At 56.6% G+C, this 13,809-nt stretch overlaps 2 protein-coding genes and 1 long non-coding RNA gene across 15 annotated transcripts in view; 2 read left to right on the top strand and 1 right to left on the bottom strand.

Annotated features, from left to right (window-relative positions):
- The first annotated feature begins 403 nt into the window (after positions 1–403).
- TIMM13 (translocase of inner mitochondrial membrane 13) lies at positions 404–1,085 on the top strand. The gene is made up of 3 exons (XM_019657254.1): positions 404–582; positions 666–734; positions 898–1,085. The coding sequence occupies exons 1-3, from the start codon at positions 460–462 to the stop codon at positions 994–996; spliced, it is 291 nt and encodes a 96-aa protein (XP_019512799.1). The 5' UTR covers positions 404–459; the 3' UTR covers positions 997–1,085.
- A 737-nt stretch (positions 1,086–1,822) lies between these two features.
- TMPRSS9 (transmembrane serine protease 9) overlaps positions 1,823–13,809 on the bottom strand; it is a 42,603-nt gene continuing 30,616 nt past the window's right edge. For 10 of the 13 annotated variants that reach the window (XM_019657242.1, XM_019657240.1, XM_019657241.1 and 7 more), the window contains 8 exons: positions 12,206–12,342; positions 10,551–10,869; positions 9,294–9,465; positions 8,363–8,634; positions 7,686–7,822; positions 6,768–7,155; positions 3,703–3,877; positions 2,472–3,026 (listed from right to left, as the gene is read on the bottom strand). In XM_019657242.1, coding sequence (XP_019512787.1) covers positions 2,507–3,026; positions 3,703–3,877; positions 6,768–7,155; positions 7,686–7,822; positions 8,363–8,634; positions 9,294–9,465; positions 10,551–10,869; positions 12,206–12,342 — 2,120 coding nt within the window. In that variant the 3' untranslated portion in view covers positions 2,472–2,506. Of the gene's footprint in view, positions 2,009–2,471; positions 3,027–3,702; positions 3,878–6,767; positions 7,156–7,685; positions 7,823–8,362; positions 8,635–9,293; positions 9,466–10,550; positions 10,870–12,205; positions 12,343–13,809 lie in introns of those variants that run through there. The other 3 variants (XM_019657249.1, XM_019657238.1, XM_019657239.1) reach the window with 3 other exon arrangements.
- LOC109390603 (uncharacterized) lies at positions 3,752–5,945 on the top strand. Its single transcript, XR_002125606.1, has 2 exons — positions 3,752–3,843; positions 4,049–5,945. It is a non-coding gene; the product is annotated as an uncharacterized LOC109390603 (long non-coding RNA).

Below are 13,809 nucleotides of genomic sequence, written 5' to 3'. Positions count from 1 at the left end.
CTGGCAGGTGTAGACAAGCTCCACATCCTAACCTAGTGTTTTGCATTGTTTTTCTACCAGAGCTTCCAACATGGCCTGTGCTCTCCGTCAAGTGAGGCCCGTTGGTTCCTCCCGGCACCACCCTCACTGCAGCGCGCAGGGTACACGCACCACTGCCCCGTAGGCACGTGCGGTGGGATGAGCCAAGGACCGAACCTGATTACCGAGCAACAGCCCTGCATAGGACCAGCGCCTCTCCTGGAGCTGGGTCATACCCACACCCTCCCAGCGCAGTCCCGCCTACGCATGAGCAGAAAGTCCTCGCGAATTTGTGGGAATCGTAGTCCAGCCCGTAGTCCCGCCCGTCGCCCCGCCCCCAGCACGCCCGGACTCCATTTCCCATGGAGCTCTGGGCGGCCGACTTCCGGCGCAGGTACGGGTCGGCACACGCGGCCTCGGTCTGGTTGACTTTGCAGAGCCATGGAGGGCGGTTTCGGTTCGGATTTCGGGGGCTCTGGCGGCGGCGGCAAGCTGGACCCGGGGCTTATCATGGAGCAGGTGAAGGTGCAGATCGCCGTGGCCAACGCGCAGGAGCTTCTGCAGGTCCGGGGCTGGGGTGGGGGCCAAGGGCGACGGGGTCCGCCTGGGGGCGGGCATCGCGGCTGAGGGCTCGCGTGTCCCCACAGAGGATGACGGACAAGTGCTTCCGGAAGTGCATCGGGAAGCCGGGAGGCTCCCTAGACAATTCGGAGCAGGTGAGACCCGCAGCATTGGTGGGGGCCGCGGACCGGGACCGGCAGGGGTATCCTATGTTCGTGCCGCGTACTAACGGGGGGATGCAGTCGGGCCGCTGCCTGGGGTTGAGGGCGCCCGTCGTGTGGGAACCCGAGCTGAGCCGCGCGCCTTCCCCGCCTCCAGAAGTGCATCGCCATGTGCATGGACCGCTACATGGACGCCTGGAACACCGTGTCCCGCGCCTACAACTCTCGGCTCCAGCGGGAACGAGCCAACATGTGACCTGGACGCGCATGGCCTGTCCCAGTCTGCAGGCCGCCTCCACCCTCACCCCTTGCTCCATTTCCATAAATGCTTTTTGTGAGGCGGGGGCTTGCGTGTGCGGGCTGCCAGCCCTTGGTTTATGAGAATAAGGCTGGTGCTGGGACAGTTGGGACTCTGCCCTTCCCTTCGCCCAACCCACCTCCCACTGCCAGCGAGTGTAGCTGGGGACTTGGGGGCCCTGGGACTTCCCAAAGTGCTGGCAGCCCGGTGGCACCTCCCCTGGTGTGCCCGTCCACCTCACGCCCTGGGTCATAGAATCCTCGTGTGGACCTGGGGGAGGGGGTTTGTGTGTGGTCAGACCCACCTGAGCTGTGACCTCCTGGGGGTGGGTTGATAAATTGCTGAGTGGGGGTGGTGGAGAGAGCCCTGTGACTCTTCCCTGCAGGGGGCCTTCGAGAGAGAAGGTTGCCCAGATTCAGCCACCCTGGCTATCTTTCCCCTCGATGCTACTGTGTTCCATGGATGATGGGGGCTGTGTTCACACAGAAGGGAACCTTGAAGATGAGGCTGAACGCCCAGCCCCAAAGTCTGGGGGGTAACCCTCTCCCTGGGAGGCCTTGCTCTCTGTACTCCATTCTTCCTCCCGTCTCTGGGCCCTGGGTGACAAGCAGGCAAGTGGTTCTGGCTGTGATATGGAGGTGCTGAGCCAGCAAGCTAGGGACAAGGAGCTGTTTATTGGAGCGCAATACGCAGTAAAACTGCACCCGCTGCCCTCCCACCACCTGGACTCCCATCCTTGGGCTGGGTGGCCAGCTGGTTCCTACTGCTTTCATATCTCTCCTCTCAGGCCTGGGCAACCTCAGGGCGGTCACTCCTGGATGTTCTGTCCGATCCAGCCTCTTACGGCAGCCACCCTGGTGTAGACACCAGGGAAGTGGGGCCGTCCGCAGCCATAGCCCCAGCTGGTGACCCCAGTTAGCACCCACCGTCCGGAGGGCTCCCGGCAAGCCAGGGGTCCCCCAGCATCACCCTGAAGGGAGGAGAGAGGAAAGGCACTCAGAGAAGACCAGTACCACCACTTGATTAGTACGCCCTGGGTGGCTGGCCACCACACAAGTGTTGCCTGGGGCCCCTGTGTGACCCCAGATAAGTAACTACCCTTTTGAACCTCACTTTTATAATATCTGGGAAATGGGTTCAATGTCAGGATGAGCCATCTCATCTGGCTGGCAGACTTGTGGACACCTGCCGCTGTGGTCCCCAAGCAGAACAGTGCCTCACACTGCAGCATGTCCCTGTCCCTCCTCTGCAGGTCCAGGGGAAGGGATGGCGGAGTGGGTGGGAACTGGCTCATGACAGACGCCCATGCCCAATAAACGGTGGTTGAGTGAAAACTTGGAGGCGGAGGAAGTGCCCTGCTTGATCAGCTCAAGTTTGCACCGGAGAGTGAGGCTTGGCTGATGGGCTTTAGAATTACCGGAACCTCACCCTCCTTCCCGATGGGTGGGATCTGGGCACCGCAGAACCCCTATTTCAACTGCAGAGTGCACTCACGGAGCAGCTGTCCACGCCGCCGTGCGGGAAGCCGGCGCACAGCATGCGGCTGCTGATCTGCACCGGATAGTAGCGGCGACAGGCCTGCTCGCTGAGGAGGCGCACCGCTGCTTTCTGCAGCTGCCGCGCCATGGAGCCTGCAAGCGAGACGAACCGGTGGGGCTGGGGGCCTTCCCGACGCCCCCGGGCCCTTAGTCCCCGAGGGTGCAGGGACCCGACCACGCGTACCTCCTTCACGCACCGAGCCCCAGCCAGTGATGATGCAGCGCGCGCCATCGAGGGGTTGGGGTGCGGGCTCCGGCAGGCAGATGGGTCGCACCAGGCGGTTACGGCGCACAGGCGCCGCCAGCTCAAGCAGCGCCACATCGTAGTCGAGCGTGTAGAGGTTATAGAAGGGATGCTTGTAGATACGCGCCACACGCTCCAGCTGCCCGTCGGCGCCGCTCAGGAACGGAGTGCCCAGGAAGGCTGCCCACTGCTTGGGGTCCCCGTAGCTGCAGGGCGCGTGAGGTCAGATATTGGCCTGGAGCCCTGCACCATGGCCCCCGCCCGCCTGAGGCTCCCCTGGACTCGGCCCGGTGGTGCTGTGTCCAAGGTCTCGCCTGTGCCTCCAGCGGTCGTCTTGGGACCTTGGGCAGGGCACTTGACCTCTTTGGGCCCCAGGTTGCTCAATGAGTCTGAGTTGTCCCTTCCTGGGACAGTGAGAGGTGCCCATGTCGGAAATGCGCCCACTCGGGCAAGGAGGTGACACCACATGTCGTCTTCATTTCTGCCCAATATTAGGGCTTTGGTGGTCAGAGGGGCCCCGCGAGGCGCAAAGTGCGCATTCAAGACTTGGGCGTCTCCATGGAGGGCAGGGTCCCTTGCCTGCTCAATTTACTGAGCAGCCTACCAAGAAGGGGACTCCCCAGTGTGTGGAGTGGGGTGGGGCAAAGATGGAGATGTCCCGCAGTTCCCCCAAGATGCCTGACCCTGGGCAGGGAGGCTGCGGCCCCGGGTTTGGTGGGGGCCCGGGGGCGGACTGGGCCCCTGCATTCCCCTATGGTCAGGCTCGGGGTCGGGGAGGATTCCAGGCAAAGACGCGGAGGCATGACATAGTAAGTTTTCGGGCCACAGGTTGGTTCGGTGAACCACAGACGGGCTGAGGCATTGGGGGCGGGCCGGACTCACACGTCGAAGCAGTGCGCCGCAGACAACAGCCACCTCTCAGCGACCAGCACGGCCCCGCAGCGGTGCTCCCGGCGCCGCAGCCACAGGCTCACCTGCCACGGCCACTCCCCGCGACCCGCGGCGCTGCCACCCACGATCCTGGTCAGTGCTGCCACTGGCGCCAGGCCGCAGTCTGCTGGACGGGACGGGGAGCGCGGGTTGGCGGGTGGATACACGGGGCCTCCTCCACGCAGCCCCTTGAGTGGAGTAAGGGACACGCCTCGAAAAGCCTTGGGACTCCCCAAAGCCACTGCCCGGGAGGACCTTGCCGGGTCCCATCAGCTCCTGCGCTAACCTGTCTTCTTAGACGTTCTCCACCCACACACCCAGCACAAGGTGCACCTTCAGAACACAACTGTAGAAAGAACAAGGTGCTTTCAAGAGGATGCTGCAAAGGACCCATTCTCACCCAGCGGGGGTACTCCTACCCACCTAATCCCCACAGGGCATTTTCCAACTCTGGAGCTGGGCCCCTTCCCCAGCACTCTTCCACCACCCAGTACTGCCTGACTCCCCTGTACTGCAGCTTTGGGAAAGGCCCTCCTGTCCCAGCGTCAGCTGGAAGGAGGGAGGGGGAGACAAAAGGCCTCCTGCCCAGTCCCGCCAGCCCCACCTCCTCCATCTTCCTGACACCATCTGGACCTTGCCCAGAACCAAGAGGCCTGGCGAAGCTGCAGCCCCTCCTCCTGGAAACACCACCCCCACAATGGACAATGCTGCCATTTCAGGGGCTTCCTCCACCTCTGGGCCCCCAAGTTAAGAACTTGCAGCCTGTAGCTACTAGAAAAGTGAAAATCGTCAGGCTGGAGGCCCAGACAAAGTCAGGAGTTAACAAAAAACTGTTTCACCTAAGAATGGGCTAACTATAAAGTATCAAACAACTGGTCTCCCAGGGCCTGGCTGGAAACCTTGTGCCCTAAACTCATACTGGCAGAAACTGTTGTCACCAAGCAGAGCTATGTGAACGAAAGGGCCCCCTCAGGCCTGAAGGTCTAAGTCGCCGAGACTGCCTGGATTTCCAGTCCAGGAGCAGGGCTCAAACAAGGGGCTTCTGGACTCCACCCGTCACCTCTAAACTGTGGTTTCCAAGGAGACAGGACCTGGGTCCTCTTTACCCTCCAGATCCACGTCCAGGCCCTTGGCACATGGTCTGTTTTGCTCTGAGCCCATCGAAATTGCTTCATCTAAGTCACCTACACCACACTCTGCCCCCAGGTCCCATGACAACCTGACTTCCATTGTTTGGTGAGCGACCCCTGGTTCCTTTGGGCTGCCTCATTGCAAAGAGCCCATAACCTTATGGTTCAGGTCTGTGTCTGGGTGACTTAGGCTGCTGGGACCAGGACACTGTATGAACATATGCAGCGGGGAAGGGAAAAACACCCTCATGACATGGCATGAAGGTCAGGATAGGGCAGTGGGATTATGTGGTTTCCCCCCAACTTCTTTGTAATGGGGTTAAGTTATGCACACACACCCCTGAGCTGAAGGACACTGGGGGCTTAGTGGAGGCCCAGGGAAGGGGACTGATGATGGAGGACAGAGGCAGAGTCATTTCCCTGGATCAGTCTCTGTAGGGAGTCACTGGAGGGAACGACAAGTACCAAGACACTGGGGAGTTCTGGGCAAGTCCACAGTGAGTAGGAAGATGAGTGCAGCCTGCAGAGACCAGCAGCTCTCTGTGCTGAGCACCTGCTCCCTTCGGTGGCCCCCAGAAGCAGCATGATCCCAGCACCCCTGCCTCCCCACTTCAGTGGAGCCAGACCAGACATGACCCCCAGAATCTGGATGTGAGCGCACCAAGTTCAGGTCTGCTGGGGCTGTGTGCCCAGAGGCAGAGGCAGGGGGTGGGGTCGCTTGTGGCCCAGAGCCAGGCTGGGGTGGGGGTAGGGGGGGCAGCACCTTCTGCTGGGCCCTGCCCACTTTCATCTTTTCCCAGAGAGCCCCTTCCTCTCTACTGAGCTCCGCTTGCGTGGCCATTCTGTCCCTCAAAACCAAGATGAGGGGGATGGGGGTTCACCAGGCACACCCCATGTCATGCAGAAGCCAGAGTGCTTTCTCTCTAGTCCCATAGACAGTACAGATGGCTTTTGCCTTAGCTGGAGCTACATGACATTGCCTGTATCTGATGGGGCTTTGAACTACAAATGTAGCAATTTCACAAAGCTCTAATAGTAAAAGTGAACCCGGCATTTTCAACGTGAGTGGAAAGATCTTGGTACATTTTCTTTCAGTGTCTCTACCAGCCAGTTAGGCCTCCCCTGCACCCACAGCCCATAGCAGGGAACTTGGGGACCAGCTGACCCTGTGCCCCAGCTTTGTCCTGCATTGTCTTTAACTCCTGACTCCTGTCATTCTATTAGGTGTGTGTTTCTTCAGTACCTGGCTCCCTGTTGCACCCAAACTTAGCACGGGGCCTGGCAGAGAGGAGGGCTTTGTGAGCACGGGATGAATGGACGGACAACTGCCCTAACAGAGACCCCTGCCCAGGGACTCCCTGTGCCCTGAAGTCTCCTTTTTACAATGGGAGCAGACAGGTTACAGGATAAGGTGTTTGCCACTAGACAGTGTAAGTCTGCCCAATCAGTGCCCGTGTCCCTGGCTGTCAGTACCAATGATGGGCTAGACTGTGTCCCCCCGCAAATCCAGAAGTTGGGAGTCCTGACCCACAGGACCTCAGGATGTGACTGTATGGGAAATGGGGTCTTTACAGGGTTGATCAAGGTAATGTGAGGTCACTAGGGTGGGCCCTGATTCAATCTGACTTGTGTCCTTCTAAGAGGAGATCAGGACACAGACACGCACAGAGGGACAGGGACACAGGGAGAAGACGACGTCCACATGCCAAGGAGAGAGGCCTCAGAGGGAACCAGTCCTGTTGACATCTTGACCTCAGATTCCAGTCTCCAGGACTGGGAGAGAACAAATGTCTGTTGTTTAAGTCACCCAGACTGTGGGACATGGTGACAGCAGACCTAGCTGACCGATACGGGACCCCCACATGTGTGACTGCATTCCTCTGTTACCTGGTAGCTGGGAGCCCATGGTGGTCCATGGCACATTTGGAAGTGGCGTGTGCCCCCTAGCAGTGGTGCTCATAGCAGTGGCGGTCCTATTGGCAGGTTGGCTGGTGGCCCGGAGGGTGGGTCTGCTGGCTGTTACACCCAGGACTGTGAAGCCTGCTGTTGTCCTGGGAGCATAGCTGCTGGTGGCAGGTGTCCTTGTGGTGGAGGGGGCAGGTGTGGGGAGGGGCTGGGAGGACATGGTGTCCAGGATCCAGTCCTTCAGCCTGGTGATTCGTGTGTACACTCCGGGTTTCTTGGCCTGAGCACAGCCGATCCCCCAGCTGACAATCCCCGCCAGATAAAACACACCAGGGGTCTCCTCACAGGCCAGAGGTCCCCCAGAATCACCCTAAAAAAGAAGGAAAGAGGGCTTGCTGTGACCATCTGACGCCCTCTGCAGAGACTGCTGCCAGGCTCTCCTGGGTCCTCACAATGGGAGAGACCCATCAGTGGGGCAGGAGAACACTGCCTGGGGACACACGGACACAGGTACTGATACAATTCCGCCCCCACCCAGTGCCCCACCTCCCTGGGAGTAGCACTCGTCATCTTATTGGACAGCATGGTCAGTATTGTGTACTCATCTGTGGTTAGCTTTTCCAGTTAGCACGTACTGTGCATCTTTAAACGCAGTGCATGTATTTGTATGGCTCTACCTTGTACTTTGTAAGTGGCTCCCTATCTGCTCGCATCGGAGAACTGTCAGTTCTCCAGATTACACATTTCAAGACATTGGGTTCATCCCAGATTCTCCCTGCTCAACTCTGCTGCACTGAAAAGCCTTTTCCTTCTGTCCTTGCGTCTGCACAAGTAGCGTTGCTGGGTGGGAGGGTGTGGATACTGCGTTGGGATATCCCCAATCCTGTCTGTGAACGCTACCTGGCAGGAGTCCACCTTGCCCTCCAGGAAGCCGGCACAGAGCATCCTGTCCGTCAGCGAGAAGTTGTAGAGCACGCTGCACACCTTCTGATCTATGATGCCCACGGACGCTTGCTGAAGAGTGTCAGGCTTCGTTGCTACAGAAAAGGAGACACCCCCCACGCCATTTATAGAGTGATCACCATTCAATATCCACATTAGCTCTGACAACAGCTTGAGCGTGAGGTACCATCCCAATCCTGCAGGCGAAGAAACTGAGGCTCACAGCGAGAAGGAGATAGAGCCCAGGGACCCAACTTGGAGCCCTAGAATCTCACCACTGTCTCCAGCACCTTGGGTGGCCTGTGGGGAAGCCACTCTGAGGTTTCAAAGGAAGCATTTATTCTTGAAGGCTCTGAAGGGTATATCACAAAAGGGTCTTCCAAACTTTTTCTAGAAAGGGCTACAGAGTAAGTATTTTGGGCTTTTACAAGCCAGTCTCTGTCAGGATTGCTTTAGTAGCAGGAAAGCGGCCCCAGGCCATCTGTAAACCGAATGGGCGTGGCTGTGTGCCAACCAAACTTTATTTATAAAATGCAGCCACATTGGACCTGTGGGCCAGAGTTTGCAACTCCTGGAGGAGTGCAGAAGCAAGTGGTCTGCAGGTGGTAGGAGCAGAGACCCCGCCAGGAACTCACCATTTCCCTCCTGCATGTTACCCCAGCCAGAGATCATGCACTTGCGGCCTGCAGGGAACTTCTGGATGGCCAGGGGCAGGCAGATGGGCTGGATGTACTTGTTGAAGACCAGGGGCCGGGCCAGCTCCAGGACAGCCACGTCAAAGTCCAGGATGCTGGGGTTGTACTGGGGATGCAGCACTGCCCTCTTGAGCCCCATTTTCACTGGGCTCCCACCAATGCCCGTGAGGGACACGGTGCCCAGGTGGGCCCGCACCAGCTCCACCTTCGTGCTGCTGACAAGGGGCTGCTCAGAAACTCCTGCTGCCCCCAGGGGGCCAGGTAGAGTTACAGGGCCCAGATTCTGGGGAGGGGCACCAGGAGGATGAGGGGGGCACACAGCCTCTCCCCAAAAGCGGTCCCAGGCTGGAGGACCAGGGGCAAGGCAGGGAGCCCCTTTGGGCCTCATTTGCTTTTCTGTAACAAGAGGGAATTGGCCCAGCGGCACCAGAGGCCCTTACAGCTTTATGACTCGAAGACTGAAGCCATCTGGCTGTGCAGCTAAGGGGAAGGAGCACTTGGCACACACCCACTACCCCCAGTTGGCCCCTATTTGTCCCCCAAAGACCAGTTCAACAGATTGTCCTCCCAGAAGTGGCAGCCCAGGCCTGGGTCCTTGAGATGACTCCCCCAAGGCTCCCCACTTCTCCTTCATGTTCTACCCTCTCATTTGCCATTGGACATCCAGAGGCCCTGGGGTGGGGTGGGTGGGGTAGGAACCGGGGGCGGGGGCTGCCTCTACTGTGGCCTCTACTATACATCTATCATATAGATGGCCACATGCTTGGTCATAAGTGGTTTCTGAATGCATGAGGATTTGATGGGGCTGGGGTGGGGACCCCGTGATGATGGGGCAAGCTGAGCAGCCCTTCTGGCTCGAGGCAGGTCTTACTGGTTGAAGCAGTGGGCTGCCGACAGCAGCCAGCGGTCCCCTACCACTGTCGCTCCACAGAAGTGCCGGGAACCTTCCTTCAGGCTGACTTGCCAAGGCACCTCCCCAGCAATGGCTCCTAACCCCCCCACGATCCGGGGAGGTTTCTCCATCGCCGGCCTGGCCCCACACTCTGTAAGGGACAAGAGAGGAGGGTCTGGGTATCTTAGTTCAGAGCAAGAACACCTGGACCCAGAGGGCTCTTGGGACACTGGGGTGCAGCCTCCTGGCTCTGCCTGGGCTGGGGCAAATTGCCCCCATTATGCAGATGAGGAAACCCAGGCTTAAAGGTGTCTTAAGGTCTCACAGCAAGTAAGTGACACAGCTGGGGAGTATAGGTTAAAAAGGATAAGATAAAATTATAGAGCACCCTGGCCCCATCAGCCTAAGCCTTGCCAGACACAGGCCTACAGCCCCCAAGGTCAGGTTTATGGCTGGCTTCAAGGGATGGGGATACCAGAACCATGGGGCAGTTCACCAAACAAAGGGAGAGTCAGGTTATTATGAGATCTGGGGACAGGGTGGGATGTAGGTGACATTTACATAAGGCCAAGTTTTGATGGGCTCAGAGCACTGCAGGTTTATGGGACCATACAGGAAGATCAATATCAGATCTGAGCTGTGACTGGAACTGGGTCCTTGGAAACCACAAAGTGAAGACACATGTAGACTGTGTGACCAGACCCAGGTGTTCATCAAGGTGGCTTCCCCAGGCCAACAAGGTTAATAGACTTAATGCTACTGAATCAGACACAAAACGTTTAAGATGGTTGATTTTATGTTATGTGTTTGTCACCACCATTAAAAATAAACCAAATGTTAAAAACTAAAGCTTATTTTACTCTTCATATGGAAAAAGAAGCACACAAGCATGTCTAGGAAAATCTTGGCTAAAGAGAAATGAGGGTTCTAAGATATTAAAATGTAAGGACACCCATGTGTGAAAACTCTTAAGTCTCTCTCCCACCCTGGTCCCACAGTCAAGGTTGTTAGCCTCTTGTTGACCCTTCAGGATATGCTGTGTTTACCTCTTGGACTACTTGACTTTGGCAGGCAGTAAATCTGAAGGATGGCCAGTGTGACTTAACCTGTGTTCATGACAGACATCACTAATCAATCACTCATCTCTTTCCCATGAGTGCTTCAAAAAGCCAGTACCAATCGATCTGACCCTGCAGGGAGGGGACACCTACTTCTGCCTATCTCCCCAGGAAATACCTTGTGGCTTAGAAGCAGTCATTGAGTCAAGAGGCACAGAGCTGGGGGCCAGCGTGGGTTTGGTGGGGGTGTCGACCACCCGGCTCTCAGGGCTGGTGGGCCAGACAGTACTGGGGGTGGTGGGGGCAGGATCCACCGTGGGGGCCAGAGGCTTGCTTGCCATGGCAATCGCCTCCAGGATCCAGTCTCGCAGCCTGGTCACTCGGGCATAAACTCCCGGACGCCGGGCTTCTGCACAACCAATGCCCCAGCTCACGATGCCGGCCAGGAAGAACCTGCCAGAGGGCTCCTCACAGACCAGGGGGCCTCCCGAGTCACCCTAGGAGACAAAGCACACCCTCAGGAGGGGTCAGAGCTCCCTGGCTTCAGCCCCAAATCCCAGAGCTGCAGGGTCAGAGAAGGCACTCTGGACAGGGAACCCTCTCCATATGAGCTCACAGAGAAAGTGTGGGCTGATAGTTCACATTTCAGACCCTGTTTCCTCTCCTGTAAACATAAAATAGGACAGTCAGACTATGGGACCGTTAAGATCTCTTTCAGTTCAGGGGCCGGCTGAATGGCTCAGTTGGTGAAGAGTTGGCTTAAGAGTGCGAGCTCTGAGCAATGGTGCTGCCAGTTCTATTCCCACATAGGCCAGTGATGCTGCGCCCGAGCTGAGCTGTCACTGAGCTGCCCAACAGGTGGCAGGATGGCTCTGCTGGTGTAACAACAAGATTGCCTGTTCGATGGTGGGCTATGCCCACCCACAACTAAGACTGAACTTGGCACATTGAGCTGAACTGCTGCCCAGATAGCTCAGTAGATAGAGTGTGAGCTCTTAACAACAAGGCTGATGGTTCGAGTCCCGCATGGGATGGTGGCTATGCCCACCCACAACTAAGATTGAACACAGCACCTGGAGCTTAGAGGCCACAAGCTGCTAACCAGAAACCAGATGGTGACTGGCGCCCTCCACAACGAAGACTGAAGAACAATAATTTGGCCGGTCCCCTTCCCCAATTCCCCAACACTGTTCCCCTCCCCCAATTCCCCAATTAAAAAAAAAAATCTTAAAAAAAAAAAAGGGCCGGCCGAGTGGCTCAATTGGTTAAGAACTCGCTCAAGAGTGTCAGCTCTGAGCAACAGCGGTTCGATTCCTGGCCCGAGCTGAGCTGCCACTCAGCCAACAACATCTCCTCCCTCCTAATCCCAGTAGATCTTTGATAATATCACTCCTTGCTTAGGTTGACAGTATGGCTGCTCTGCTTGAGCCTCCAGACATCTCAATGGTAGCCGTGGCATTCTCCTAAAGTGCCTGATCTGTGATCACACCCAGCCCACCTTGACTCTTACACTCTCAAACACAAGTACTCTCTTATCATTTCCCAACATTTCCTGCAGGTTCTGGTTTTGATATGGCAACCTAAACACATGTAGCAGTCTCTTTTTACCTTTTCCCCACCCACCAGCCTTTAGAAATGAGAGCAAAAAATATAAACTAAAAGGAAAGAAATCCAGAGCCATGCTAAAAATCAAGCAGGTGACACCCTGGTGGTGGACCAGAAACTGACCTCCTCTGGGAAGAGGGAGGCCATGGGGCAGAAACCTGGGGCCCTTTCCCAGCCCACCTCAGTGGGTAGCCCATTGTCTGGGTCTTCTGCAGCACCAGGACTCACCTGGCAGGAATCCACCTTCCCATCCAGGTAGCCAGCACACACCATCTGGTCCGTGAGCGAGTGCCCGTACAGGCTGGCGCACAAGGCCTGGTCCAGCAGCTCCACGGTGGCTTTCTGCAGCATCTCCGGCTTGACCACTGCCAAAGACAGATGAGACAAGCAGGGTGAGCATTCCATGGCCCCAGACAGTCACCCAGAGCTGGGAGGCTGAAGGACAGCACCTCTGTGAGCCTCAGTTTCCCCAGGGATAAGCAGAGCTGCTGTAGCACCAACCTCAGATAGTAGCAAAGAGTAAGCACTCCACAAATGCCCACTGATTATAACATTTCTGACTGGGACAACTAAGATGTGTCCAGGTTAACACCCAAGACTGGGCTCTTCATCTCCTCTCCCCTCACCTGCATCTGCTGTTACTCTAGTCCTACACTGCTGATATCTTTTCTTAGACCAGCAGCCAGTGCCACCTTGGCTAAACATTAAATCAGATTATATTGTGTTTTTCTTCAAACCCTTCAATGCATTTCCCCCTGCCCCAACTCAGCCTAAACACCCAAGTCTGGACTGCCTACCCCAGGGCCTTTGCACATGCTGTTCCAGCTGCCTAGCATGCTTGTCCCTGTGGAATCTGCCCGCCTTCCTCCTTCATCTCCTTTCTCAAGGAGGCCCCTTCTGAACTCCCTATTTAAAATTGCATCCGGGACGGCTGAGTGGTGCGTTGGTTAAGAGTTGACTAGGGACGCCAGTTCTGAGCAACAAGTCCCCGGTTCGGATCCCACATGTGGTCCAGTGATGCTGCGCCCTCACAGCTAAGATGGTGAACAACAGCTTGACCTGGAGCTGGGCTGCCCTGAGTCGCCGGTGAAGGTGTAGGCTGTAGCCCCTGCCGCAGTGGGCTCCCATGAGCTACCATGAGTGGCTGGCAGCCAGCGTGAACTGCCGTGAGCTGCTGTGAGCAGCCGTCTAATGGCTGGCGAGCAACTGCCTCACCAGGGAAGAGCACAAGGATAATACCAACATGGGCTAGTGAACCGACGCCCTCCATAACTAGACTGAAGAACAAAAAGGACAGCAACTTGTCTGTTTCCCTTCCCCAATTCCCCAACGCTGTTCCTGTCCCCCAATTCCCCAATAAAATCTTAAAAATAAAATAAAAAATAAAATTGCATCCCCCCTCCCACCCCATCTCTGATTATTTTCCTCCATTGCGTTCATCACCGTCTATCACTCATCTTGTTTAGTATTTGCTGCCCCTAGAGTTGCTAGGTCCAATACAGCAGCCACTGGCCACATGTGGCTATTTGAATGTAGATTTAAATGCATTCAAATAAAATAAAATGTAAAAGTCAGGTTCTCAGAGGCACTGGCCACCTTTCACGGGGCTGATATCTTCCGTTAGTGGTGGGCACAGACGCAGAGAATATCTGTCACAAAGGAAAGTTCTGCTGGATGACGCTGGTCTGGACAGTGAGCACCACGTGGGCAGAGGTTTCTGTGTGCTTTGCTTTCTTTTTTTTCTTTTTTTCTTTTTTTATTGGGGAATTGGGGGGATGGGAACAGTGCTGGGGAATTGCGGGGAAGGGGAACAGACAAGTTGCTGTCGTTTT

The sequence above is a fragment of the Hipposideros armiger genome, unplaced genomic scaffold (genome assembly GCF_001890085.2).
Source record: "Hipposideros armiger isolate ML-2016 unplaced genomic scaffold, ASM189008v1 scaffold_275, whole genome shotgun sequence".
NCBI classification, from domain to species: domain Eukaryota; kingdom Metazoa; phylum Chordata; class Mammalia; order Chiroptera; family Hipposideridae; genus Hipposideros; species Hipposideros armiger.
The sequence above is the reverse complement of the archived record's forward strand: the minus strand, read 5'-3'. Positions and strand labels throughout refer to the sequence as shown.